Below are 27,964 nucleotides of genomic sequence, written 5' to 3'. Positions count from 1 at the left end.
ATCGCAAACAATAAAGAAGACACTACTCATTAAAAGTCATGTTTACTAATCTAGCACCATAATTCCAGTCTTAGAACCTCCCATGCAGTTGGAAAGGGATTATGGGAAAAGGTGAGTATGTTGGAAATGTCGGGTAGTTCTCAAATTGGGGCCCCATTTTGCTTGCTTTAAAGCAAAAAACACAGGGTCTAGCAAAGAAGAGAAGTGCTGAGGCTGGAGATGAAAACAAAAGCTTTTGGTTCAGATAGTAAACGAGGCCCTCAAGAGCAGTAGAATCAGTGTATCCTGAGGGCAGTGCTGGAGGCAGTCTCATGCACTAGGGGGTTTCTTCTTGGCATCCAAGTCCTTTTTAATTTCTTCAAGTTTTTTAGCCAGGTTTGGTATCTTTGAAGAGAAAAAAGATTATTATAATTTTGCATCTACCTAATCAATATTCTTGTACTTCTCTTCCTCCAAAGAGAAATGGTTTTACAAGCTTTTATCTTCCTCCAAAAGAGATCTGCTAAATAGTGGTTATTTCTTTTTGCTTTCTTTTTTAAGATAGGGTTTCACTCTGTCACTCAGGCTGGAGGGCAATGGTGCAAACACAGCTCACTGCAGCCTTGACCTCCAGAGCTCAAGTGATCCTTCCCGCCACAGTCCCGCAAGTAGTTGGGACCACGGACATGCCACCACCCCTGGCTAATTTTTGTATTTTTTGTAAAGACGGGCTTTCGTCACACTGCCCAGGCTGGTCTCGAACTCCTGAGCTCGAGCAATCTGCCCACCTCGGCCTCCCAAAGTGCTAGGATTACAGGCGTGAGCCACTGCACCCGGCCAATAGTGGTATTTCTTAGCCTTATAACTGCATGTGAAAGATATCAGAAGTTGTCAGATAAGTATGCTCCTTCTCTGAAACCCACTTCTACTTTTGTATACCCACTTCCGCTCGATCTGGTGCCAAGTAAAGGTTGTACATATAAACAATAAATGTGACATAATGTAGCCTTTGCCTAGAAAACTGTATGACTCAAACGAAGGTTGACAAAGGAATTCCCTTTGTCATATGAAAAGCTTTATAACAAATCAAGTTAGTATCATGTTTCCCTTGCTTGTCTTTTTCAAACTCCTGTCCAGAATCCCCATTCATAGGCTGCTGCACCACCTGGTTTTCAACATCACCACCTATAAAGTGAGGTTAATACAACTTCACAAAACTCTGTCCCCAAATGTGCTACACTTAGAATTTTGGAGATGGAATACAGATCTATATTTTTCAGTCCCCCTACCCAGATGCATCTCCAAAATTCTAAGTCATCTCTACTACTGGATAGTGGGGCTGAAAATATTATCCAATTAATTTTTAAATTCTCACTTATCACATGATTTCCCAAAGAATTTTAAGAGCCCAACTTAATATTACTCTCGGCTAACAAGCCACAGCTGAGGATGATCATGAGCCCAGCTAAACTGAAGGGATTTTGCCCTCTTGTGGTGATATGGAGGACAGCTGTTTCATGAGTTGGATTACTTTTTCAAACAATGGCAAACCATTCTACAATATTCAGGAGTTTTGCCTCAGCCATATGGACTACATTTATGCTGGAAGTCACACCTTACCTCAAACAAAGAAAAGTCACTCTAAAACAGTTACATGGAATCAAGGAAGTCATGGATATGGCCACTTACATCATAGTTCTGAGCCAGATACATTCCAACCACGTTGCCCAGTGTAAATCCAAGCTGAAAAAATAGAACAGTAAGAGTTATAGTGCATGCCAAGTCCTGTGCCAGTCTGATTCCAAACTAAAATACATAGACAATATCTTCCTAAGAAGCTTAGGACAGTTAGAAGACCCTGATGTCCAGTCTAGGGTTGTGTACAACATGAGAGTCACATTTTTCTTCTATAAACACAGAGATGCCCTCTCCAGAGGCTACACAGCATACAAAAGAATAAATGGTGACACCAACCAAACATAAGAAAAAAATAAAACAACAAAAAAGAATAAATGGTAACACTGTATAAAGCTACCCTAAATTCTCTTATCCCCTCACAACCCACATAAATACTTGACTACAAGTTCTGGAAACTCAAGCCAAAGTTCAGATTTTTCTTGTTGCATGCTGCAATTTTTTTGTCTTTTTTTGGTTATGGATATTGTTATTCCTTTTTAAATCAAATAAAAATTATTCAGTTTTTAAAGTATTCAGTCAAGGCCGGGCACAGAGGCTCACGCCTATATCCCAGCACTTTGGGAGGCCAAAGTGGTAGATCACTTGAGGTCAGGAGTTTGAGACCAGCCTGGCCAACATGGTGAAACCTCGTCTCTACTAAAAATACAAAAATTAGCCAGGCGTGGTGGCTCACATCTGTAATCCCAGCTATTCGGGAGGCTGAGGCAGGAGAATCACTTGAAACCGGGAGGCAGAGGTTACAGTGAGCTGAGATTGTGCCACTGCACTCCAGCCTGGGAGACAGAGCAAGACTCTGTCTCAAAATAAATAAATAAATATTCAGTCAAATCATAGGATCTCAGAGAATGAAGGGACTCTTCACAGTTTACAATCTCTTCATAGTTCAAAAGAGGAACTTGAGGCCCAGGATGGGAAGGGACTTCTCCAAGGACATTCACAACAAGGAGGACAGGACAATCTACATTAGCTTCACACTCAAAAACTAAAATATGTGATGACAGAAAAGAAGAGAAAACTCTGACACACCACTGAGAGCACATACGGCTTAGCACTCTGCCACAGGCACAGTCTAACAGGCAGGACATTTAAGGCCGGTGGGAAACACAGTGACAAGAGACGGGTGCAATTTTTAGAAAACTTTAAATATTTATCTCATTTGGTGACTATTTTCCTAAACAAAAACTGGTTCATGAAAATTTAAATATATCCAAAAGGGCCAAGGCTCCTCAGCTTTGAGTTTTAATGATAATAATTCCCTGTTTTCCTCTGGTAACTAAGAGGCTCCATCTGGAGCTTAATTTCTCATTTTATAAATTCAAACTAGCATCAATTTTTTTCATCATTTTCTTTAATCATTGTTGCTTTTATTCAATCAATACACAGCAGAGAGGTTTAAAAAAATAAAATGTGGCACTTAACACCATCAATCACATGGCATGACTGAACCTTCTCTTCAAGTTGGAGATGCACACAGGGGAACAGAATGCAGCTGGGTCCTTAATACACCTTAAACTTACTAAGCTTGAAACACCAAAAGTATAATTTAAATTGGTTTGTTGTTAGCAATAAAAATCATAGAAGAGTCTATCTAATCTCTAATCATAGACCGTTCTGATCATTTGATTAATCAGATATGGCCTGCAAAATCCTACTTTTACCAATGTTGCACCTTGAAGGAGAATGATTTTTTTCTCCTATGGGTTGAAACCAGGTAGGAAATGGTTTTCCAAATCCAGAAGGAGTATTAAATTTGCTTAAAAGAAGAGAAAACAAATCAAATGAAAGTATTAGCTCTAACACCAAAAAGAAAAAACATGGGATTTAAAAACTTTCAAAAAAAATAATCGAGTTCTGGTTCCACCACTATCAAGCGGTGTGCCTAAAGCAAGACACTTAACCTCTCTGGAGCTTTGCTGATTTGAGCTTCCTGATTTATAAAACATTATACTCACAATGTAATGTCCAGCTCCAACATGCTAAGATTCCTAGTTCTTACCAAATGTGTCTCTAAATAAATGTGGCATGTCTAACGTGGCTTCATTTTGGCAACTTTGCCAGGTATCAGGGCACATGAAAAACTCATGATTATTTTAAAACACAACACAAAACAAAAACCATGAGCCTCTAAACAAGTCATATCAATTCCAGTTTCAGAATACTACCGGATCTACCAAAGGAGTATCATAAGATTAAATACACAAGAAAAATATCACTAAGAGAAATGTTGGGAAAAATGCATGAAGCCAGAAAAGCATATACAGTATGTCATTCACAGGATGGTCAATAGGCAAGTTTAGACAAAAAAGTAAAACCTAAATCTGAAGAACAGTGACTCAGTCTGAGAGGTTAGACTGGAGTCAGATTATAGGAGGTCTTGGATGAGTCTGAAACCTCCTTGCAGGCCAAGAATGCCTAACTTCTTCCAGGCCAAGACCTGGAAACCTCATCAGTAGTTCTGTCAGCTGAATGCCATCACAATGCCCTGCTTCCCCCATATCACATGGTCACCCCTTAGTATTCCCTGTAGAGAAGACTGTGGCATAAGGAATGCAATGCTTTCTTCCCAAGCTCAACACTAAGTGCATTACTATCACACCCTCTCTGCAATAATTTTGAGACTTTAGGGGTATGAAAAAGTAGCTTCTTTTCACAGAAACATTGGGGACAATTAATGGTAAAACACTGGAAGTTTGAGAACAGAGGACTGAGATGAGGAAAGTAGTGTACAGGAAAAATAGATGGGAAGAAGATACTGGAGCTAAGAGCCCCAAAAGAGAAGTCTAGACTGGCACAGAGCAGTACACAACAGAAGAATCGCATTGTCAGCTCTATAAATAGAGAGTACACTAAGAATCAGTGAAGCTCCACAATCCATTATCCACAATTCTGAAACCCAACTCAATCCAAACTACATTTTATCATAACTCATTTGGTAGCAAAAGCATATCTGACCTGAACTAATAGGAGCCTATTTATAGTCATTATCACACTTTAGTGTGAATAATCATTTTTTGCTATAGAAATAGAAATCTTTAAATATAGGATCCTGCCTTAGACCTCCTCGCTGGAGAATATGTCTCACACCAAAAATTTTAATACATTTAGATTACAAAGTGCTATCCCAGATGCTGCTGGGGGTGTTAAGTACCGAGGTACATGATGCAGCTTATTACTTTTCTAAAATCTGAAAGAAATCTGATTTCCCAAATACATACGGCCCCTAAAGATTTTGATTAAGGGACTGCAGACCTTATACTAAAAATCAACCTCATATTTAGCCCCATGAAAGGATTAAAAATGATCTCTGCCCTTAGAGAACTTATATGATGAATAGGAAGAAATGCTAGGTAAAATAGTTATATAACAACAGAAGGCAGGACCCTGCACAGGATGTTCAATGTTAACAGATGCTCCAAATATCAGAACTAGGCCATGCATTAAGTGGCAAAATGAATGACACAGAAGTGATTCTTTTAAGAAATCATACTTGAAAAATATATACCTCAGGTTGATATTAAAGGCTCTAAATATGCTAAGTGTTCACATTTAAACTGGTGATATGGTTTGGCTGTGTTCCCACCCAAATCTCATCTTGAATTCCCACATGTTGTGGGAGGGACCAAGTGGGAGGTAACTGAATCATGAGGGCAGGTCTTTCCCATGCTGTTCTCGTGATAGTGAATACGTCTCATGAGATCTGATGGTTTTATAAAGAGGAGTTCCCCTGCACAAGCTCTCTGTCTGCTGCCATCCATGTAAGACATTACTTGCTCCTCCTTGCTTTCTGCCATGATTGAGGCCTCCCCAGCCATGTGGAACTGTAAGTCCATTAAACCCTTTTTCCCGTGTAAATTACCCAGTCTCGGGTATGTCTTTATCAGCAGTGTGAAAACGGACTAATACAACTGGTAAAGGAAATGCGAAGAAAACTGAATGTGGAAAATCAAGGCACGAGATGGGAATGGACATGTGATGACTGGCATAAAAGAAACAGGCCTGACTGGAAAAGAGAATTTGAGTTAAAGAATGGAGAGAATTAAGTATGGAAAGCTGGAAAGGTCTAGATGTTGGGCTTCAACAAGCAGGTAGGGCAGCCAGGTACAATGGCTACGCTTGTAATCCCAGTACTTTGGGAAGACAAGGTGAGAGGATGGCCTGAGCCCAAGAGTTTGAGACCAGCCTGGGCATCATGGTGAAACTACATCTCTACCAACAAAATGCAAAATTAGCCAGATGTGGTGGCATACATCTGTAGTCCCAGCTACTCTGGAGGCTGAGGTGGGAGGATCACTTGAGCCCAGGAAGTAGAGGTTACAGTGAGCTGAGATCATGCCACTGCACTCCAGCCTGGGCATCAGAGGCAGGGGAGTTTCCTTCACATGCAATCATGGTAGGGAGCCACTGACTACTCTGCCCTCAGCAACATGATGAAAGCACTGCCTGAGAAGCACTCTCCCGGTACCTATACTCAGAAAAGGCTGAGGAAACAAGGACTACTAGATGATGAAAAGATGTAGGAATTTAAAAATGTAATTTTTTTTTAAGAAAACCAAGTACCCATTAGAGAAAAGCCGATTACTGTGGTGGCAAGGAAAGAAGACTGAATTGTTTCTATTGATCAATAAAGATCAATGGAATAGAGTGGAGAGCCCAGGAATACACCATAAAGGCTTATGGTCAAGTGATTTTCAACAAGAGTGCCAAGGAACTCAATATAGAAAGAATAGTCTTTCCAAAAAATGGTGCTGGGAATAATCTTTTGAAGAAATGGTGCTGGGACAATGGGATATCCACATGCAAAGAATAAAGGTGGACTCCTATCTCACACTATATACAAAAATTAACTCAAAATGGATTAAAGACCTAAATATAAGAGCTAAAACTATAAAACTCTTCGAAGAAATCATCGGCGTAAACCTTCATGAGTGGGGCTAGGCAAATAGTTTTCTTAGATATGACACCAAAAGTACAAGTAACCAAAAAAAAAAATTGGACTTCATCAAAATTAAAAATATCTGTGTTTCACATGAGTGGGGCTGGGCAAATAGTTTTCTTAGATATGACACCAAAAGTACAAGTAACCAAAAAAAAAAATTGGACCTCATCAAAATTAAAAATATCTGTGTTTCAGAGAACACCATCAAGAAACTCAAAAGACAACACACAGAATGAGATAAAATATTTTCAAATATATATCTGATAAGGGATGTGTATCCAGAATATATAAATAATTCTTACAACTGAGTGACACAAAAAAACTCAATTTAAAAATGGGCAAATTGGCCAGGCGCAGTGGTTCACACCTGTAATCCCACAGTTTGGGAGGCCAAGGTTGGGGGATCACCTGAGGTCAGGAGTTCAATACCAGCCTGGCCAACTTGGTGAAACCCCGCCTCTACTAAAAATACAAAAATTAGCCAGGCATGGTGGTGGACGCCTGTAGTCCCAGCTACTCGGGAGGCTGAAGCAGGAGAAATCACTTGAACCCAGGAAGCAGAGGTTGCAGTGAGCCGAGACTGCACCACTGCACTCCAGCCTGGGCGACAAAGCGAGACTCCGTCTCAAAAATAAATAAATAAAATAAAACAAAAATAAAAATGGACAAATGATTTGAAAGGATTTCTCCAAAGCTACAAACAGTCAACAAGCACATGAAAAGATGCTCAACATTAGTCACTGAGGAAATGCAAAGCAAAACCATAATGAGGAACTACATCACACCCACTAGAATTACTTTAACAAAAACAATAAGAGCTACACGAAATGTTGGCGAGGATGTGGAGAAATTGAAGCCGTCATACATTACTAGTGAGAATGTAAAACGGTGCAGCTACTCTGGAAAACAGTCCAAAAGTTCCTCAAAAAGTTGAGCATAAAGATACCACATGATGCAGCAATCCCACTTTAGGGTATATACTCAACAGAACTGAAATACATATCCACACAAAAGCCTGTATACAAATATTCCTAGCAGGATTACTCATCATAGCCAAAAGTGGAAACATCTTGAATGTCCATCAACTGGTGAAATAATTAACAAAATAGAAATAAACATAACAAACAAGGTGCAAGATAATTATTCAGAAGTTACTGAAAAGACATGAGACCTAAATAAATGAGGAAATGGATCATAATAGTGTAATAGTGTAAGGCCAGGCACAGTGGCTTACACCTGTAATCCCAGCACTTTGGGAGGCAGAGGCGGGCAGATCACATGAGGCCAGGAGTTTGAGACCAGCCTGGCCAACATGGCTGTTTCTACTAAAAATACAAAAATTAGCCAGGGATGGTGGCACACGTCTGTAATCCCAGCTACTTGGGAAGGTAAGGCACGAGAATTGCTCGAACCAAGGAGGCAGAGGTTGCAGTGAGCCGAGATTGCACCACAGCATTCCAGCCTGGGTGACAGAGTGAGACTCTGTCTCAAAAACAAAGCAAAACAAAGACATAATAGTGTAAAGGTTTCAGGAGCATAAGTCATCAGGAGGGCCTCATGGAAAAAGATCAAAGTGGGGCCTTGAAGAGTATTTAGGAAGGCAAAAAGGATAAAGGGAAAACCGGCCGGGTGCAGGGGCTCACGCCTGTAATCCCAGCACTTTGGGAGACCGAGGTGGGTAAATCACTTGAGGTCAGGAGTTCGAGACCAGGCTGGCCAACATGGTGAAACCTCATCTCTACTAAAAAATATAAAATTAGCCAGGTGTGGTGGCATATGCCTGTAATCCCAGCTACTTCGGAGGCTGAGGCAGGAGAATCGCTTGAACCCGGAGGCTGAGGCAGGAGAATCGCTTGAACCCAGGAGGCGGAGGGTGCAGTGAGCCAAGATGGCACCAGTGCACTCCAGCCTGGGTGACAGAGTGAGATTCTGTCTCAAAAAAAAAAAAAAGCAACAGATTACAATAACACGATAACAGCATCATAGGCAGTGTGCACAAAGCCCCCAGCAGTGCCATCATGTTAGCTTCCCGCCAAAAGCATCCTTAAAATAACTCTAGCTAAACCTTACGATTAAGGAAGCAGTAGCTTCCCTCAGGTAGTGTTGGTAACTATCTGCAAAGAGGTGTCTTTTACTGCAGTAAAAGAAAGGGGGGTGCTCACTTTGGCAGCACATACACTAAAACTGGAATGATACAGAGATCAGAATGGCCCCTGCGCAGACGACACACAAATTTCTGAAGCACTGCATTTAAAAAAAAAAAAAAGTCTAGGAGCAGTGGCTCAAGCCCATAATCCAACACTTTGAGAGACTGAGGTGGGAGGATTGCTTCAGCCTGGGAGTTCAAGACCAGCCTGGGCAATATAGTGAGACCCTATCTCCACTATTAAAAATAGTAATAATAAAGGGGAAAAACTGCAGTAAAAGAAAAGGGGAAAATCACAGAAACAAGGTCTCTTCAAGATAGGGACAAAGGGAGAATATTTTAATCTGAGGAGGAATATGAATAATGGAAGGAAGTTATCACCAACACAAGCAAGTGCAGTGGTTTTCAAACTGTCCACAAATCACAACTGTAGGAGAAACATCTTAGACGGTTCCAAAATGTGTAATGACAACGCACTGCTTAACTTGTGACTGTTTCATCACTTCTAAACCTTTCCTATCACCTACCCTTCTGAGAGAAGCTAATCCCCACTTGAGAAGAAACTCAATCAGGGTTCAAATGAACCCTGCAAAAGAAAAACTGAACACTATCTGAATCCTTGTTGAGTGCTCCTGTTTTTAAGTTCTTTAATGTGTTAACTCATTTTTAATCCTCACAACAAAACTGTGAGGTGGGTTTGCATTTTCAGATGTGGAAATGGGAGCAGAGAAAATTTCAATAGCCCACCCACGCTACCACAGCTTGAAAATGATGGGAGGCAGGGTTCAAACTGAGAAGTCTGACTCTGAAGTTTAATCTCTTAAACACTAGAACATCATGGTCATTTTTTTATAGATGAAATGACTGCACACAAAGAGAAATACTTGCTCAACTTTAGAGTCAGTGGCTCATTTGACAGAGGTGGAATCCATGTGAAAAGTAATGCTACCCACTTATTTTAAAAAAAAAAGCAATGAGGTGGAAGACCAGAGGGTGAGAGAACATCAGTGTTCAGTTACTTCTGAGCTAGGAATATAATTGACAGCTTTAGCATCTCTCCTTAAATACTGAGAATTCTGAATTCTCAAATCAGAATCTGACCAGGCACAGTGGTGGCTCATGCCTGTAATCCCAACACTATGGGAGGCCTAGGCAAGACCTGTCTCTACAAAAAAAAAATTTTTTAATTAGTCACGGGTGGTAGTGCGGGCCTGTAGTCCTAGCTACTACTAAAGAAGCTGAGGTGGGACGACTGCTTGAGGCCAGGAGTTAAAGACTGCACTGAGCCATGATTGTGCCACTGGACTCTAGCCTAGGTGACAAAGAGAAACCTTGTCTCAAAAAAAAAAAAAAAAATTAACACACAGTAAAAGTTTATTGCAAAACCAAATAGACTCATTCTGCAAAACCACTTAGAAAGTTAACTGTAATTGAATCATGTCCTGTCAGTTTATCAATGAGCAACAGATATAGTAAGCAGCTCAATTACATCATTCTATACTCTGGAGCTAAGTGATACCACTTTTAATCTAGTGTTTACTACAAGAAAATGACTGTCATTATTCTGAACTCCTAAACTAACATCTAGTTAGGACACTACAGAAACTCCTAGAGGCAAAGGAGCAGCCCTGTCTTAGCTGGGCAGATTAAGGACACTCTTTTGACTAATTGGATTTAACAATCCATTACCACCTTTCAAAAGGACAAAAGGGGTGCATTTTGTGTTTTAATCTCTTTGATAAAGATACAGCATTTGGGGCCGGGCGCAGAGGCTCACGCCTGTAATCCCAGCACTTTGGGAGGCTGAGGCAGGCAGATCCCGAGGTCAGGAGATCGAGACCATCCCGGCCAACAGGGTGAAACCCCGTCTCTACTAAAAATACAAAAATTAACTGGGCCTGCTGGCGCGCGCCAGCTACTCGGGAGGCTGAGGCAGGAGAATCGCTTAAACCCAGGAAGCGGAGGCTGCAGTGAGCCGAGATCGCACTACTGCACTCCAGCCTGGCGACAGAGCGGGACTCCGTTAAAACAAACCACAAAAAAAGATACAGCATTTGAGCCGGGAGCGGTGGCTCACGCCTGTAATCCCAGCACTTTCGTAGGCTGAGGTGGGTTGATCACTTGAGGTCAGGAGTTCGAGACCAGCCTGGCCAACTTGGTGAAACCCGTCTCTACTAAAAATACAAAAATTAGCTGAGCATCCTGGTGCGCGCCTGTAATCCCAGCTACTCCGGAGGCCGAGGAGGGAGAATCGGTTGAACCCGGGAGGCGGAGGTTCCAGTGGGCCCAGATTGCGCCACTGCACTCCAGCCTGACGACACAGCGAGACTCCGTCTCAAAAAAAATAAAAAATAAAAAAAATTAGAGGTTGAAAGCATCAAGTTTTGAATGCACAATAGCTTGCTTGGCAGAAAAACTTTCACTTGAAAATTTGATGAGCAACTCCTGGAACCTTCACCGAGCAATTTTTGAAATATACCGAGTTTTGCCAGAAAACTCGTTTTTAACTCAAATAAGGAGCCAGGAGAAATAGTCTGCTTACTCATGCTTACACATTTTGGGAAAAATTACTTGTATACCAGTGTCTGACTCATTCCTCCAACTCTGAAAGGTCTGATGAGGACTTAGCCTCTCGGACTTCGTGAGGTGGCTAATTTACGGTTTATTCCTGGCCTTCCTACCTCCTCAGAAAAGCCAACTAGCAGGGCTCCACAGCAGGGACCGGCCGGCGACCATGTAATGGAACAGGAGCGCAGAAAGAAAGGGGGGCGGACTACGAAAAGTCATCAAGGACCACACAAGCTTTAATACAAAGATTACACAATGAGCGCGGGACGCGGCACACAATAAGTAGCTCTGGAAACGCACACTCTCTGACACCTCAAAGTTTTAGGGACTTGGATGGCTGCAGAAAAATATTGGCAAAGGGATTTTCTGGGGAGGCAGGAAGAAAACGGCCGCCCTGCGTGGCGACGACCAGGCGCGGGGGACTAAGGGACCGCTGGACCCACGCCCAGGCCGGGTCGGCGGGGTCGGCAATCCTCAAGGGGGAAATGGGGTCCGAGGCACGCCCCAGGCAGCGGGCCCCGCTCTTCGGCAGCTCCACTCACCAGGAACTGGAGCATGATGTCGGTGGGGAGGGCGAGGAGGGCGCGAAGGACTGCAGCAGCTCCGCGGGTCGGTCCGAGCCTACCTCCCCATGCGCGGGGGGGCGGAACCCCTCGTCGACTTCCGGGTCACGCCACGCCCCGCCCCGCTCCTCCCACTCAGCCCGCGCCCGGAAACGACTCGCAGTGTCGCAGCGCCCAGGTTCCCCCTGGCGGAGCGCGTTGGCCTCACCGCCTGAACCGGCGGGGCAGCGAGCGCGCGACAGGACTTGCGAAGAGCAAGTTCCGAGCCTGGCTGGGCATCCTTGAGCATCCCGCCTCTGTAAACCTGGGCCGAGGCCCAGGAATCTATATTATTCTCAGCACGCGGACTATTCTGATACACAGCCCAGTTTAGGGCTCTCTAACCTAGAAGGACGGCGTGAGCAGCGGGTCCCATCCCTAGGTTCGCAGCTGAATCGTGGGGGCTTTTGCAGCATCCTCTACTTGGGCCCAGCTGGACTTTGCGGGGAGGAAAGGAGGCTTGTAGCTCTCAAAGCTCCGCAGGTGTGCTGTGTAATCAGCGTTGTGTAATCAGGTGTTGTGTAATCAAGGTAGAGGCTGGGTGCTTAAGAAGCTCGGATGTTGGGCTTTGGAGTCTAGTGATACCGTATGGGGCCCATGCTGCCGTGTGCCGCACGCCAGTCACTGAGATGATGAGTTTTGTAGCAGAGAAAAGGTTTATTCACCAGGCAGCCAGCCGAGGAGACGGGAGAACAGATCTCAAATCTGCCTCCCCAAAGATGGGTTTTAGGGATATTTATGGGATAGAGGAGCAGGGTGGTCTGAGGTGTGGGGAAAGGCGGTTGAAGGTAAGGAAAAGTTTGGCAATGGGTTATCTGCACGAGGTAGTCAAGCTTCATGGCTCTTCATAGGATACATGGTCACAAAATGACATCCTTAGCATGATCTGAGTGTGGAGGTTTTGGCCCTCTAATGTCAGAAGGACACCCATCGGGCTTTCATGCAGGCCCAGTTGAGAGGTTGGTGGTTTAAACTGTACAAGAACTGACCCCAACTTCCTGAAAAACAAGAAACCTTTATCAAGCAACCCAGATGTCAGAGATGTTATCCATAAGGAAGCTAGTGGGAGCTTAGATATATATTGTTTAGCTCTGTGACTTTAGCTATGTGGGTTTTTTAATCCACTAAAAGCGGGTGACTAAAAACAAGTGAGAGAAGTTGCATTTGGCAGGCCTCATCAGGTTGGCCCTCAGTTTCACTGGCTTAGCTGGGTTTCTTGCCTGGGATGGCCATAGGTCCTGTTGACAATTTGTATCATCGCCACAAAGAGTCTGTTCTGTCAGTCTTCCGGTCTGTGTATGTGTGTGTTTTTTTCTCTCTTTCTCTTTTAAAGAATTTATCTTAAGCCTATTATACCACACAGTATGTTTTAAACACTAACTCCCTAATAAGATATATAACTCCCTAATAAGATAAAGCAAAGACAAAAAAAGTTCATCTTATTAGAAACAAGATACACCATCCCTTATTGTCTTCAAACATTATTGCACTTTAATTTTCATAATTTGACAAAGCATTCATGAAACAATCTGCAGACTAGTTTTAACAGACAAATAACACCTGTAAGCAGACATGACTGTCCTAAATTGTTTATTAGGTACGAATTTTACAAACTTTTTTTTTTTTTTGAGACGGAGTCTCGCTCTGTCACCCAGGCTGGAGTGCAGTGGCGCAGTCTCGGCTCACTGCAAGCTCCGCCTCCCGGGTTCACGCCATTCTCCTGCCTCAGCTTCCCGAGTAGCTGGGACTACAGGCGCCCGCCACCACGCCCGGCTAATTTTCTGTATTTTTAGTAGAGACGAGGTTTCAACGTGTTAGCCAGGATGGTCTCGATCTCCTGACCTTGTGATCCGCCCGCCTCGGCCTCCCAAAGTGCTGGGATTACAGGCGTAAGCCACCGCGCCTGGCCCAAACTTTACTTATATTAGTGGTAACGGTGGAGCTGGAGAGTATCACGCCTTCTCCAAGCTGCCCAGCAAGAACCATCAATAGTGTGGTGGAACTTATGGCACTTTCCAAGGCCACAGCTCCTTTGGCCTGCAGATGTCAGCCCACACATCTCCCTCTGCTTGTGGACTGGTTTGGTGATCGACTGGGTGTCAGGATTTCTTCTGATAACTTCATAGAATGGATCAATGAGGACAACCTCAAAAAATCTGTATGTGGAATCTTCACCAACCCAGTAAGAATTCAGGACTCTTAGAGCCCCACAGTTGTGTCCAACTCGCTCCTCTGCAATGGACTGAAGGCTTCGAGCAAACTTCAGCTGGTTAACACCATGATGGACAGGCTTGCCATAAGTTGCACCCTTAGGAACTAGGCATTTTCGGCCACCATGGTGAACATGAATCCTATATATAATGTAACCTTGCTTGGCCTTGTAGCCCAGCTGGCGTGCTTTATCAGGCCAGGTGGGGCAGGGAGCCCCGTGGACAGCAGATAGCTGGCAGTACTGCCAGCAGCGGACCCTCAGAAGAAAGCGCATGACATCAGACTGCTTCTTCCTCCATTGCTCCTGGATGTACTTGTATGCATCCATTTTGGCTTACCTGATGGCTGCTGCCAGACAGAAAGGAAAGAGCCTTACTCCCCCTGGTCTGTGTTTTAACATTAATGCTGATCAGTTGTTGCATTTAAACTGCAAAGGAGAGGGGATATAACGAGGCATGTCTGACCTCCCGTACCATCATGTCTGGGAACTCAGTTTTAAGGTCTTTCTGGAGTCCCTTTGGCCAAAAAGAGGGTCTGTTCAATCAATGGAAGGAATTTAGGATGTTTAGTTTACCTAGGGAATAGGAAAGCTATAGGAATCTAAGCAACATTTCCTATTTCTGCTTTTCTCCAAACATCTCTCATTGTTCTCTCTGTCTTCCCCCACCCACTTCCTGGTTTTTCTGCTTTCCAGCATATTGCCACAGCAACCGACCTGGGTTTATTTATTAAATGGCTAACCAATAGAGACACTCTGTGGTTAGCCATTTGTATTAGTCTGTTTTCGCACTGCTATAAAGAACTCCCTAAGACTGGGTAATTTGTAGAGGATAGGCGTTTAACTGACAATTCTGCATGGCTGGGGAGGCCTCGGCATACTTAAAATCATGGTGGAACGCTAAAGGGAAGCAAGGAATATCTCACATGGTAGCAGGAGAGAAAAAGGGAGGGGGGAGCTGCCAAACACTTTTAAACCATCAGATCTCTTGAGAACTCACTCACTATCAAGAGAACAACAGCATGGGGGAAACTGCCCCCGTGATCCAATCACCTCCCGCCAGGTCCCTCCCTGGACACGTCGGGGCTACAGGGATTACAATTGGAGATGAGATTTGGGAGGGGCCACAGAGCCAAACCATATCACCATTTAACAAGTAAACTCAAGTTGAGTTTACTCCTAATAGGATCTCTCTCTCTTTGCCATTCTCGAATGCCAGGGAAAGGAAAACTGATGGGTCAAGATGGTGTCAGATGCTCCACAATCAACTACAACTAGAAAGGGCAGGGTCTCTGAACTAAAGTGGCTGCCAAGAGGGAAGAGGGAAGGGATACTAGGAGATGGCTACAACACACCATACTTTCCAGTCTGTCCAGGTTAAAACTTGACTCACTCAAGACTTAACCAGTGCTTCTCAACTTTAATCTTCATTCACATCACCCAAGCATCTTATTAAACTACAGGTTCTGATTCAGTACGTCTATGGTAGGGCCTAACTTTCTGCATTTCTTTCAACCCCAAATGATGTTGCTGGTCTATGGACCAGACTTTGAGTTGCAAGATGCCGGACTGTGAGCTACACTGAGGGTGAGGACTTCACCTGTTGAGCTCATGACTCCATCCTCAACGCCCAACAAGTGTCTGGCACAGCCTCTGAACGCAATATAAGGATAGTTATTAAAATTTATTTCGTAGAACCTTATCCTCTCCTTAAGATAAGGCTTAAATGAAGCCTAGCTTTTCCTCTAAGGCTTTTTCAAAGGTGTTTTCTCTAAATAAACACAGGGCATGGAGAAGCTAGGCAGGACTCTTTTGTTCCCCACTGCTACTTCCAGATTATCCCTTCAATATCCTTATATAAAAACACTTCCTTTGCTTTCCTGTTTACCATTAGCTCCCCCCTCCCTTTTTTTTTTTTTTTTTTTTTGCAGTGGGGTCTAGCTCTGTCACCCAGGCTGGAGTGCAATGCCGTGATCTCGGCTCACTGCAACCTCTGCCTCCTGGGTTCAAGCGATTCTCCTGCCTTGGCCCCCTGAGTAGCTGGGATTACAGGCGCCCGCCACCATGCCCGGCTAATTTTTATATTTTTAGTAGAGACAGGGTTTCATTGTGTTGGCCAGGCTGGTCTCAAACTCCTGACCTCATGATCCACCCGCCTTGGCCTCCCAAAGTGCTGGGATTACAAGCGTGAGCCACCGCACCCAGCCTACCTTTAGCCCTTCTTAATGTCTTAATCTGTTGATTTCTGAGGCAGTCTCCTCATTCACTGAAGGCTTTGGCATCTAACCCACAGCCTTCCTTTCAGTGCCACATTATCGTAATTTTGGGTGACTTCAAGGCCATATGCACTTGTACTTTCCAGATCTCCTTCCTTCCAGTGACCTTCACCTTCACTCCCCTTCAGCAGTGCTCTACCGTGATCGTTAACACTTTGTCATATCCTAGACCTGTGAAGTATACTCCCAAATCCTACCTCCTCTCCTATCAGCCCTTTGACCTTAGCCAGATCTCCACTCAGCTATTCCATATTCTCATGAGCTATGAGCCCCCTTCTGGAAGGCTTCAGTCCTTTTCTGTCTAGTCTATACCCCAAGAGACCAGCACTTTAAGGACCGTTACTCTCAATTCTCTTATCCAGTGGTCTTCTCTGATACTTGCCTTTTAAAATTCTAATTTTTGATCTCCACCTTTTCCAGTCCCATACCAGTGATTCTAAGCACTAAATGGAGAAAAGATGGATCATTCAGCAAATGATACTCATCTAACCAGGATCATTACGTGGAAAAAATAATGATGTTGGGTTCCTATTTTACACTTTGCACATAAATTACAGATAACATAAATGGCACTGCACACATAAGTAACAGCTTAAACAAGACAAAAAATATTAAAAGAGTAAAAGAGAGAAGTTATTTTATAATCTACAAATGAGAGTGGAAGCTTTTTCACATCGCCAACATGATACAAAACCCAGAAGCCATAACAGATGGAGAAAATCAACTACATAAAAATTTTAAAATTCTGTAAACACTTTTTGTGAAATAAGTGACAGTGCTAACTTCCTTTATATAAAGATCTGCTACAAATCAGTGAGACCAATGGCTCAATAAAATATGGCCAAAGGATTTGAACAGTTCACAGAAAAGGAAATACAAATGGTTCAAACATATGAAAAGATCCTGTGGGTGGCATTGATGTTAATACTAAGAGAAATGTGGATTAATACTATAATGAGGTACCATTTTTCTCCAGATTGGCAAAAATCAGAAAGCTTGGCCAGGCGCAGTGGCTCACACCCGTAATCCCAGCACTTTGGGAGGCTGAGGTGGGCAGATCACTTGAGTCCAGGAGTGTGAGACCAGCCTAGGCAACATGGTGGAACCCCATCTCTACAAAAAAATACGAAAATTACCTGGCTGTGATGATGTGTGCCTGTAGTCCAGCTACTTGGGGGTGCTGAAGCAGGAGGATCGCTTGAACCCGGGAGGTCAAGGCTGCAGTGAGCTGTGACTGCACCACTGCATGCCAGCCTGGGTGACAAAGTGAGACCCTGTCTCAAAAAAAATAAAATAAAATAAAATTTAAACAGCTTGATAACATACTGTGTTGGAAGAAGTAGGGGAACAGGCACAGTTTACACAACATTGAGGAGAGAATGATTTGTTAAAACTTTCATGGAGGCAGTTTGGCCAGAACTATAATTTTAAATAAGCATAACTTTTTCCTAGCAATTGCTGAAATTATGCTCAAAAACATTCATTGTAGAAAAAGGTTGGAAACAATGTTAACCAATAAATTAACGACTAAAATCATGCTATATATCTACATTGAAATACTTGTGCAAGAGAAAAGAGCTTTATGTGTTGATATGGAAATATCCTCAAGTGAAAAAAGCAAGGTGTTGGTATGCTACCATTTGAGGCACTGACAAAAATATCAGTGGGAAGGAATGTGCTATTCAATAAATCATAAAATTATCCATATGGAAAAAAGTAAACGTAGATTATACCATTCACAAATATCAATGCCAGAGAAATTAATGACCTAAGGAGGAGGCAACATTTTTAAATGCCAAAAGAAAATACAGAAGAATATCTTTATGATTTCAAGTGGGAGAAAATTTTTAGATAAAGAGCACATACCATCAAGGAAAAGATTTGACACATTAAAATGTAAACAAGTATACCATAAAAAAGTTGAAAAGATAATCCAACAGACTGGTTGTCTGAAAAGAGAAAACTGAAAAAAATTGAAGCCATTCTGAATGGCTTCAATTCAGCCATGTGTAATTCAGCAATTACATATAAATTCAGGATGTGTAATTACCTCCTACACATCAAAAAGAAAAAACCCAATAGAAAAAAAGATGGGTAAAGCCTTTTGAAGGGGGGAAAGAATGGTACACAAAATATGCAAATCAATTGAGATAATATTTTATACCCATTAGATTGGCAAAATTAAAAAGCGTGACGACTGGGCCGGGTGCGGTGGCTCACGCCTGTAACCCCAGCACTTTGGGAGACCGAGGTGGGTGGTTCCCGAGGTCAAGAGATCGAGACCATCCTGGCCAACATGGTGAAACCCTGTCTTTACTAAAAATACAAAAATTAGCTGGGCGTGGTGGCATGTGCCTGTAGTCCCAGCTACCCGGGAGGCTGAGGCGGGAGAATCGCTTGAACCCGAGAGATGGAGGTTGCAGTGAGCCGATATCGTGCCACTGCACTCCAGCCTGGGCAACAGAGCGAGACTGCATCTTAAAAAAAAAAAAAAAGGCCGGGGGCCCATCCCGGTTGCAAGGTTTTTTAAGAACAAGATATTTGAAGTATCCCTCCATGGATCACTTGTTATAATGGGAAACACATATTTTACAACAAAGATATGTGTCAAATACCACCTTAACCAAGTGGTCAAGCTTAATATAATTGGACACACTGATATGCACCTCCTCCTGATGTGATACACTGAAGGCACATATCAGCTGTACAAGCGTGGTATTCTGGCCACAACTGTTCAACCTGTTTAAAAGAAAACAAATTGTAGGACCTTTTCCAAAACAGCTAAACAATGTCAGTTATAAAAGCCTCCCATCCTCCGAAAAGCCAGGGAACTGTTTTAGAATAAAAATTGACTAAAGAGATAACTAAATATTGGGCCAGGTGTGGTGGCTCACACCTGTAATCCTAGCACTTTGGGAAGCCGAGGTGGGCAGATCACTTGAGGCCAGGGGTTCGAGAGCAGACTGGCCATCACGGTGAAATCCTGTCTCTACAAAAAAAAAAATACAAAAATAGGCCGGGCATGGTGGTGCACGCCTGTAATCCCAGCTACTCAGGAGGCTGAGGCACGAGAATCACTTGAACACGGAAAGCAAAGGTGGCAGTGAGCCAAGATTGAGCCACTGTACTCCAGCCTGGACAACAGAGTGAGACTCTGTCTCAAAAAATAAAAAAAAGAGATAACTAAATATAATGCGTTTTTTGTTTGTTTGTTTGTTTGTTTTTTTGAGACGGAGTCTTGCTCTGTCGCCCAGGCTGGAGTGCAGTGGCGCGATCTCAGCTCACTGCAAGCTCCGCCTCCTGGGTTCACGCCATTCTCCTGCCTCAGCCTCCCGAGTAGCTGGGACCACAGGCCCCTGCCACCACGCCGGGCTAATTTTTTGTATTTTTAGTAGAGACGGGGTTATCACCGTGTTAGCCAGGATGGTCTCGATCTCCTGACCTCGTGAACCGCCCGCCTCGGCCTCCCAAAGTGCTGGGATTACAGGTGTGAGCCACCGCGCCCAGCCAATGTGTGATTAATTGGATCCCGAGTTAAAAAAAAAAAAAAAAGTTATAAAGTGCATTTTTGGGACAATTGAGGAAATTTTAATGGACAGATTAGATATTTTTATTGTATTTTATTGTCAAATTTCTTGGATATGATAATGGTGTTGTGGTTAGGAAGGAAAATATCCTTGTTCTTACTTGCTAAAATATTTAGCAAGTAAGTGTCATAATATTTAGCAAGTGTCATAATGTCTACAATTTAGGGAAGAAAACTAGCATATATATATATACACACACACAAAAAAAGCAAATGTGCAAACTGTTGACAACTGGCAAATCTAGGTGAAAACTGTATGGGTTCATGGTACCTTTCTTCCAACTCTTTTGAAGATTTAAAATTGTTCAAAATAATTGGGAAGGCCGGGTGCTGTGATCCCAGCAGTTTAGGAGGTGGAGGCAGGCAGATCACCTGAGGTCAAGGAGTTGGAGAACAGCCTGGCAAAGAAGGTGAAACCTCATCTCTACTAAAAATACAAAAACTAGCCGATCATAGTGGCGAGCACCTGTAATCTCTGCTACTTGGAAGGCTGAGGTAGGAAAATCACTTGAACCTTGGAGGCAGAGGTTGTAGTGATCTCAGATTGTGCCACTGCACTCTAGCGTGGGCGACAGAGCAAGACTTAGTCTCAAAAAATAAATAAATAAATAAATAAATAAGTTGAGAAAACACTAGACAAATATTTAGAAAAGATTATGTTGTATATTAACAGCTGTTACAGCCCAGATTAAGTTCAGACATAATTTCTATATTACTAACTGACCAAAACTACAGTAGTAATGACTAGGAAGAGAGTATGTACCTCTTTTTGATTTTCTAACCCACCAAACTGATTCACTCAGTAAAAATGTCATATTTAAATCCTGCATTTATTTAAAATTTAAATGTAGCTTTTCAAAACAAACTACCCAACACTGGTTTTATCCTCTCTGCTTGCTTCGGTGAAGAGTGCGTGCTGCACCTGGCGCCCTCTCTCCATGCCCCAGGTAACAGAATGCAGAGGTCAGGCTGAATGTCAGCCTCTCCCCGCTGTGTCACACAAACATTTCTGGTCAGCAGTATGATGCAGCTGCAGGCCTGCCCGCCACTCCCTCCCACACACTTCTCCACTGCCCCCGATTCTGATCCACAGTCAGTGGTAATTTGGGACAAAATGATAAGAAAACAATATGAAACACAGTAAATCCAAAATCTTTATTTTTTTTAAGACTATAGTCTTGTAGTCTGATAGTAAAGGGAGGAAGCCTTAACTTGCAAGACAATTCTTGCAAGGATATGTACAACATACTTTTTATTTCTATGGAATGGAATCAAACCCAGACAGAGACTACAGAATATATACTAGAAATTAGCAAATGCCAGGAACGGAGCAGGAAAAAGACAAATGAGGCCTAAACACACAAAACCCTTCACTGGGATCTGTTGACTGCAGCCAGAACCAGGGCTGGATCACACAATGGAGGCAGGTACCAGGGCCACAGGAAGGGAAGTAGCTGGGGCAGGGAAAGGCCCACACTGGGATACCGGTTTAGCACCAGGTAAATCACTCTTGGTATTTATATACAAAATCAGTTGGCTCTATTTCTTAGACATACACACAGAAAGCAAGATTTGATCATTACTTTATGAATCTGTCACTTTGCAATACCGGTATTATCAAGAAATAGGGACAACTCACTCAGATTCAAATTTCAGTAGCAGGAAATAAATATCGAGACACCATCATTGGCCCTCAGTACAAAACCTCTACACCACCCAATATTGCCCTCCCTGCCCAACCCCAAAGGACCACTCCCTGGTGGCTGCAACTTCACTGCTGCCATCTCCAATACATACCACAGGTGTCATGCAGCCCTCCTTAAGGCTGGCACCGTAGGCTTAAACAATTGGCTGAGAAGCAGGAGAGAAACACGCCAAAGGTTCTGTGCTGCAAACACGACCCCTCTTTTTTACACCACAAACTTCCTTAAGGATCTGGTCACTCAATTGGAGGGATAAATAGCTTTTTAGAAAAAGAGAAGAAAGTCTTTAAAAAGGAGAAAGTGTAAATCTGATTACTCCAAACCAGTCATCTTTTTTTTTTTTTTTTTTTTTTTGAGATAGAGTCTTGCTCTGTCACCCAGGCTGGAGTGCAGTGGCACAATCTCAACTCACTGCAACCTCTGCCTCCCGGGTTCAGGCGATTCCCCTGCCTCAGCCTCCTGAGTAGTTGGGACTACAGGCACGTACCACCACGCCCGGGTAACTTTTGCATTTTTCAGTAGAGACAGGGTTTTGCCATGTTGGCCAGGCTGGTTTTGAACTCCTGACCTCAGGTGATCCGCCCGCCTCTGTCTCCCAAAGTGCTGGGATTACAGGCGTGAGCCACCATGCCCGGCCCAGTCATCTTCTTAAGAGCAGTTCACAGATTCTCAAAGTCTGTTAAACAGAGGTGAGCATGGACCTGGAGGCAGCCTGGGTGGGGCAGGTGTCCTCCAGGCATGTGCCTGGGCAGGGCTGCAGGAGCTCAGAGTGGGCAGGATACTGTGCTCAGAGGTCAGGCTGGCCATCTGTCCTCCATAGAAAAAGCTGCCAAGCTAGGGTGTTTTGGTCTAAAAATTATTGGTGGAGACAGGGAATCCCTGAAGGGAACACTTTTTTTTTTAAAAACAGTTATAGTAGAAATGGGGAAGGAGGACAAGAGCTTTTTTTGGGGGGGTGGGGTAGGGAGTGGGACAGACTCTTGCTCTGTTGCCCAGGCTGGAGTGCAGTGGTGCCATCTAGGCTCACTGCAACCTCCATATCCTGGGCTCAAGCAATTATCCTGCCTCAGCCTCCCGAGTAGCCAGGATTACAGGCATGCACCACCACGCCAGGCTAATTTTTGTAATTTTAGTAGAGACAGGGTTTCACCATGTTGGCCAGGCTGGTCTCGAACTCCTGACTTCAACTGATCTGCCCGCCTCAGCCTCCCAAAGTGCTGGGATTACAGGCGTGAGCCACTGTGCCAGGCCCCAAGAGCTTTTACATAAAAATTTAAAAAACAATTTTTAAGGGAGAAAGAGAAAAATAGTCTCTCAAATGGTTCTGAGGAAACGGAAAGGAGGATGATGGAGACAGTGTTTATTGCTGGCCTGCCCTGAGTAACTCAGCTGGCCTCCATCTGGAGTTTCTTCCTACTTCAGGCCTCTTCAGGCTCCAACTCTGAGCTGCAGTCGGAGCCCCCATCAAAGGCAGAGGTGGTGCTGCCCTTGGCATTGGTGTAGAGGATGCTGTCTGAGGAGGGATAGTTGGCCTGTGGCTGGGCACTTGACCTCCCCTTCGGTGCACGGACTTCCTGCTTCAGAAAAGCATCCCGCCGCTGAGGTCATCAGTATCTCACTGGCATGTGGTTTTTCCCTTCGCATATGCTGGATATACTCTATGGCCTTCTCTCCTTGGAGTGTTGGGACTGAGTCCCACAAACTGGAGGCTGCCTTTGATGTGGTCCCTACGATTTCATTCCAGTGCATTATGATGGGCCCATTTGTCAGCCGCAGATTGTAATCTCTGTTGTTGCTTGTCACTCTCCACCCCGACGTCATCATTATCACTCACTTCCTACAACCCAGGGAGCAGCCACTGCAGCAGCAGTAGTCGGGGAGGCGGAGGGATAGAGGAATCTGAGGAAGTCACTGACAAGAAGCAGAGTTCCCCTGCCTACACACACACTCACTTGCTCTCACTCACATAAAACACAGGCAAGAACCACCTCCTCACTCCTAAAATCCCAGTTCAAAATTTAGCTATATGTCTTGTCTGTTAAGAAGGCTTCATACTTCAGAAGTTTATAGAATGCTTTGATTTCACGCCTAGGCTCTTTGCTAATCATTTCTAGGTTCATGCCTGTGCTCCAGATGACAGAGATAACCATATACCTGACCAGTGGAGCACTATGCACTATAACTACATTTTGGATCCATTTATTTATTCTTTCACATCCAGGACTTTTATTTATTAACAGAATGTTTTCCAGCTAATGTTTATATCTGGTGGGCGGTAAATTAATTACAAAATATAACACTGACAAAGCCTTTATATTTTTCTTTTTTTAAACCTGACAGCATAACTTCCTCTAAGATAAAGCTGTTTTAAAGATGCTTGAAGGCCAGGTGCAGTGGCTCATGCCTGTAATCCCAGCACTTTGGGAGGCTGAGGCAGGCAGATCCCTTGAGGCCAGGAGTTCGAGACCAGCCTGGCCAACATGGTGAAACCCCGTCTCTACTAAAAATACATTAGCTGGGCATGGTAGCACACGCCTGTAATCTAGCTACTTGGGAGGCGGAGGCAGGAAAGTCACTTGAGCCCGGGAGGTGGAGGTTGCAGTGAGCCATGATCATGCCACTGCACTCCAGCCTGGGTGACAGAGTAAGACCCTATCACCAAAAAAAAAAAAAAAAAAAAAAAAAAAACCACAAACCCCAAAAACCAATGCTTGGAAGCCACAGAAGTTTTATTGTAAGCATTTAAAAACAACAACAACAACACTAGGCTGGGCACGGAGACTCACGCCTGTAATCCCAGCACTTTGGGAGGCCGAGGTGAGCGAATCACAAGGTCAGGAGATTGAGACCATCCTGGCCAACATGGTGAAACCCCATCTCTACTAAAAATACAAAAATTAGCTGGGTGTGGTGGCGCACACCTGGAGTCCCAGCTACTCGGGAGGCTGAGGCAGAAGAATCGCTTGAACCTGGAAGGCAGAGGTTGCACTGAATCGAGATCATGCCACTGTACTCCAGCCTGGTGACAGAGCAAGACTCTTTCTCAAAAACAAAACAAAAAACAAAACAAAACAAAAAAACACTATGACACTATAGAATAATTATCAATTTTATTCTATAGTGTTATAGCGTTTATTCTGTTACTACATGAAAGTAAAGACTTTCTCCTCTCAGCAGTCTCTCCTATGTATTAGGCTGAAGTAATTGCTGTCTGGAAAAGGAAATTTGCAGTTTTGGATGATGTAGTTACTTGAACATGAAAACAACTGGGTAAGAAATAGAGTGGTGATCATGTAAATGTTTTGTCCTAGTGACAGCCATCGTATTAATTATATGAGAAATATTGGCAGATGATTAATTTGAGAAATTTCACAATCATTTCTAAGGAACAAACACAAATTACCGTAGAGTCAGCTCTCCATATCCCCACATTCAACATCTGCAGATTCAACCAACCACAGATCACAAATATTTGGGGGGGGGGAAAAAACCAGTGTAACAGTAAAAAAATAATACAAATTTAAAAACATAGTATTAACCACTATTTATATAGAATTCATATTATATTAGGTATTGTAAGTAATCTAGAAATGATTTAAAGTATACAAGAAGATGTATCTATATTATATGCAAACACAATGCCATTTTATATAAGGAACATGCATGCCAAAACATAGGTTTTGGTATCCGTGGGAGCCCTAGAACCAGTACTCACCAGATACCAAGGGACAATTGTATTGTCAACTTACGTGCAGAAAAGAAAAAAACAAAAAAAAGGAAAACCTAAATAATTTTAGGAAAAAGCTTGACTTTTTCAGACATTTTCACAGTATTGAGTACACTATTCTATAAGAGCATGGCTATATTTTAGTAACCCTGAATATTGTTAATAGTGTAATGTAGCTACAAAGGGTGAAAAAATTAGAATTTTCAGACTATGCCTTTAATCTGGCATTCAGAATAATATCTCTATGGGAAAATCACCACTGTTGAAGGTTTATTTGTTAGATTCCTGATAATGCTGATCAAAAGATAAAAGATCAAAAGATTAACCATACATTTGTTTTGTTTTTTTAAAAAGTATTTATTTTTTACTAGTGAGGATGGAACTAGGGGAAGAAGTTTACAGAAAAGATGTCCATATACAAAGAAAGAAATAGCAAAATATTTTTGGTCATAATTTAGAAAGAAACTAATCCATAAAATGGAGACAGTTCTCCCCAATTCATCTCTCTCATAGAAGAGCATAAGCACGGGCTCTCAGTTCCTTGATATCCTCAAGAGGCCACGGATACGTCTGACAAGAGCCTGTATGAAACTATATCGAGATCGAACTTTTGAATATAATCCTTCAATGTCCAGAAGTTTCTTTTGTAGTGATTCTCCAAAAGCGTTGATTGCATCAGCCTGAAGCTAGCGGTGACACAAAAGACATTTTGTTAAAATTGTTGTCTCAAATATTTCTTTTATTCTAAGTCTTCCAATTTAAAACACTTTAGAATTTTTGTAATGTGGTTCTTTCAATGTAAATACTTTTGAATTTTTGTAATGTGTTACTAAATTAACTAAACATTCACATTTTCTACCTTAGAATTTTTTGGTTTAATTCTCATGTTTTTCCTGCTTTCTTTTCTTGTATAAATTTAAAAACCTGCTTTAAATAGCAATGAATGTTGATGCTGATGCTGATATACTAACATACACACAAAAACATTTCCTGAAGGGCCATACAAGAAGTCAGTAAGACTGGGGAGGGGGAGGGAGGGAAGGAGAATGCAGGGAAGGAAGGGAGGGAGGGAGGACAGGAGGGTAGGTGGGAAAGAAGCTTTTACTTTTTACTTCATTTTGCAATTTTTAAAAACCCACTTGCATGCTTTTGTTTTCAAAAAATATTAATGCGGGGATACACCTGTTATATGCTTTAGAATTCATATATATTCTAGAATGCATATGTAGTTTCAGATGGATCTTTTTGATGTTATACTAAAAGACTAAAATTAAGTACAATATTAGATCAATCTACCTGTTTTCAGTTTTGCATTAAAATCACAACACAGGGTGTGAGATGATTTATTAATCCTGCATTTTCTAGCTTTTTCACAAAGCAGTCTAAGTGAAATAGTAACAGTTATTACTTCAAAATATATTTATTTTTGTTGTCCTAGCTACTCAGGATGCTGAGGCGGGAGAATCACTTGAGCCCAGGGGGTTGAGGCTGCAGTGAACTGTGGTCACACCACTGCACGCCAGCCTGGGTAATGCAGTGAGACCTTGTCTCTCAGACAAAACAAACAAACAAACAAACTTCTGATTAATCTTCTTTGGCTAATTTTGCACATGGCCTCAATTAACACTAGTTCTCCTAAACAAGCCTAGCCACAAAACAAATTCCTTTTATAAAGTCACTAAGGGGCGAATGTAGTCTGGATTGGGATGGGAGCGTGGTATCCATGATATCCAGCAAGCTGTGCTTTGGAGGCTGCTGTAACTGCACCTTTCATTCCCAACCTTGTTTTAAGAAAAATAGCAAAAAGAGGGATTTGGGAGGAGCAGAGGCTTTATCAAATCATGGCTAAGGACATTCAGATGGCTAGTAGAGGATCTAGCTGTAATTGATTTTCCCTAACATCACACACCCTGATACCTGCTTTGTTAGAAACATAACTTCGCTATTAGTTTAATATGAGGTTTTCATTGTAATTGTTTTTGGCATACTCTTCATTCATTCTAACACTACTGATCAACAGGTTAGTAAGAGCACAGTGTTGTGTACTATGGTCTACGACGGCGGGATTTGTATTGGCTGCTCTCAATCTCACCATTAAATTATTTCCTGAAAAATAAGTGCTGAGTGATACTTTGTACCTAAAAAGTTCTACAAAGCTAATCAGAAGACATCAGGAGTTTCCAGATCATAATGCCTACCAATCACGGAATGCTTACCATGTTCTAGGTACAACACTAGCAGCCTCACATACATGAAACCTCACTTAATTCTGACAAAACCCTCTGAGGTTGAATCCTCCTATTTCTTAGATGAAGCAATTGAGGCTCGGAAGTTAAGTAAGTTGTTCAAAGTCATATAGCTGTTAAAATGGTCAAGCTAGAGTTCAAACCAGGTGTCTGTAAGCAACCCTGAAAATCATAATCTTATTAACATACCAGGCTTTCCTTTTTACTTACTTACATTTATTTATTTATTTATTTATTTATTGGAGACAAGGTCTTGCTTCACTCTTTCATTCATTTATTGGAGACAAG

The 27,964-nt window shown here is 42.7% G+C and overlaps 3 protein-coding genes, 1 non-coding gene and 1 pseudogene across 4 annotated transcripts in view; 1 reads left to right on the top strand and 4 right to left on the bottom strand.

Moving 5' to 3' along the window:
- Nucleotides 1-26: 26 nt before the first annotated feature.
- Nucleotides 27-12,038, bottom strand: STMP1 (short transmembrane mitochondrial protein 1). The gene is made up of 3 exons (XM_057302768.2): nucleotides 11,870-12,038; nucleotides 1,669-1,722; nucleotides 27-384 (listed from the first exon to the last, which is right to left on the bottom strand). The coding sequence occupies exons 1-3, from the start codon at nucleotides 11,882-11,884 to the stop codon at nucleotides 310-312; spliced, it is 144 nt and encodes a 47-aa protein (XP_057158751.1). The 5' UTR covers nucleotides 11,885-12,038; the 3' UTR covers nucleotides 27-309.
- LOC112440545 (U6 spliceosomal RNA) lies at nucleotides 8,768-8,869 on the top strand. The gene has a single exon (XR_003028581.1). It is a non-coding gene; the product is annotated as a U6 spliceosomal RNA (small nuclear RNA).
- Nucleotides 12,039-13,106: 1,068 nt separating the features above from the next.
- On the bottom strand, nucleotides 13,107-14,483 carry LOC100974082 (large ribosomal subunit protein eL15-like). The gene has a single exon (XM_034965039.3). It carries the CDS (start codon nucleotides 14,466-14,468, stop codon nucleotides 13,854-13,856), a length of 615 nt encoding a protein of 204 aa, XP_034820930.1. The 5' UTR covers nucleotides 14,469-14,483; the 3' UTR covers nucleotides 13,107-13,853.
- Nucleotides 14,484-21,136: 6,653 nt separating this feature from the next.
- LOC100974420 (protein max-like) lies at nucleotides 21,137-25,142 on the bottom strand (annotated as a pseudogene).
- The window catches only part of NUP205 (nucleoporin 205), a 99,201-nt gene continuing 92,373 nt past the window's right edge, over nucleotides 21,137-27,964 (bottom strand). The window contains exon 43 of the mRNA XM_034965037.2: nucleotides 21,137-26,116. Coding sequence (XP_034820928.2) covers nucleotides 25,964-26,116 — 153 coding nt within the window. The 3' untranslated portion in view covers nucleotides 21,137-25,963. The remainder of the gene's footprint in view (nucleotides 26,117-27,964) is intronic.

This window comes from Pan paniscus, chromosome 6, assembly GCF_029289425.2.
Source record: "Pan paniscus chromosome 6, NHGRI_mPanPan1-v2.0_pri, whole genome shotgun sequence".
NCBI classification, from domain to species: Eukaryota; Metazoa; Chordata; class Mammalia; order Primates; family Hominidae; genus Pan; species Pan paniscus.
This window is presented reverse-complemented; position numbering and strand designations above follow the sequence as displayed.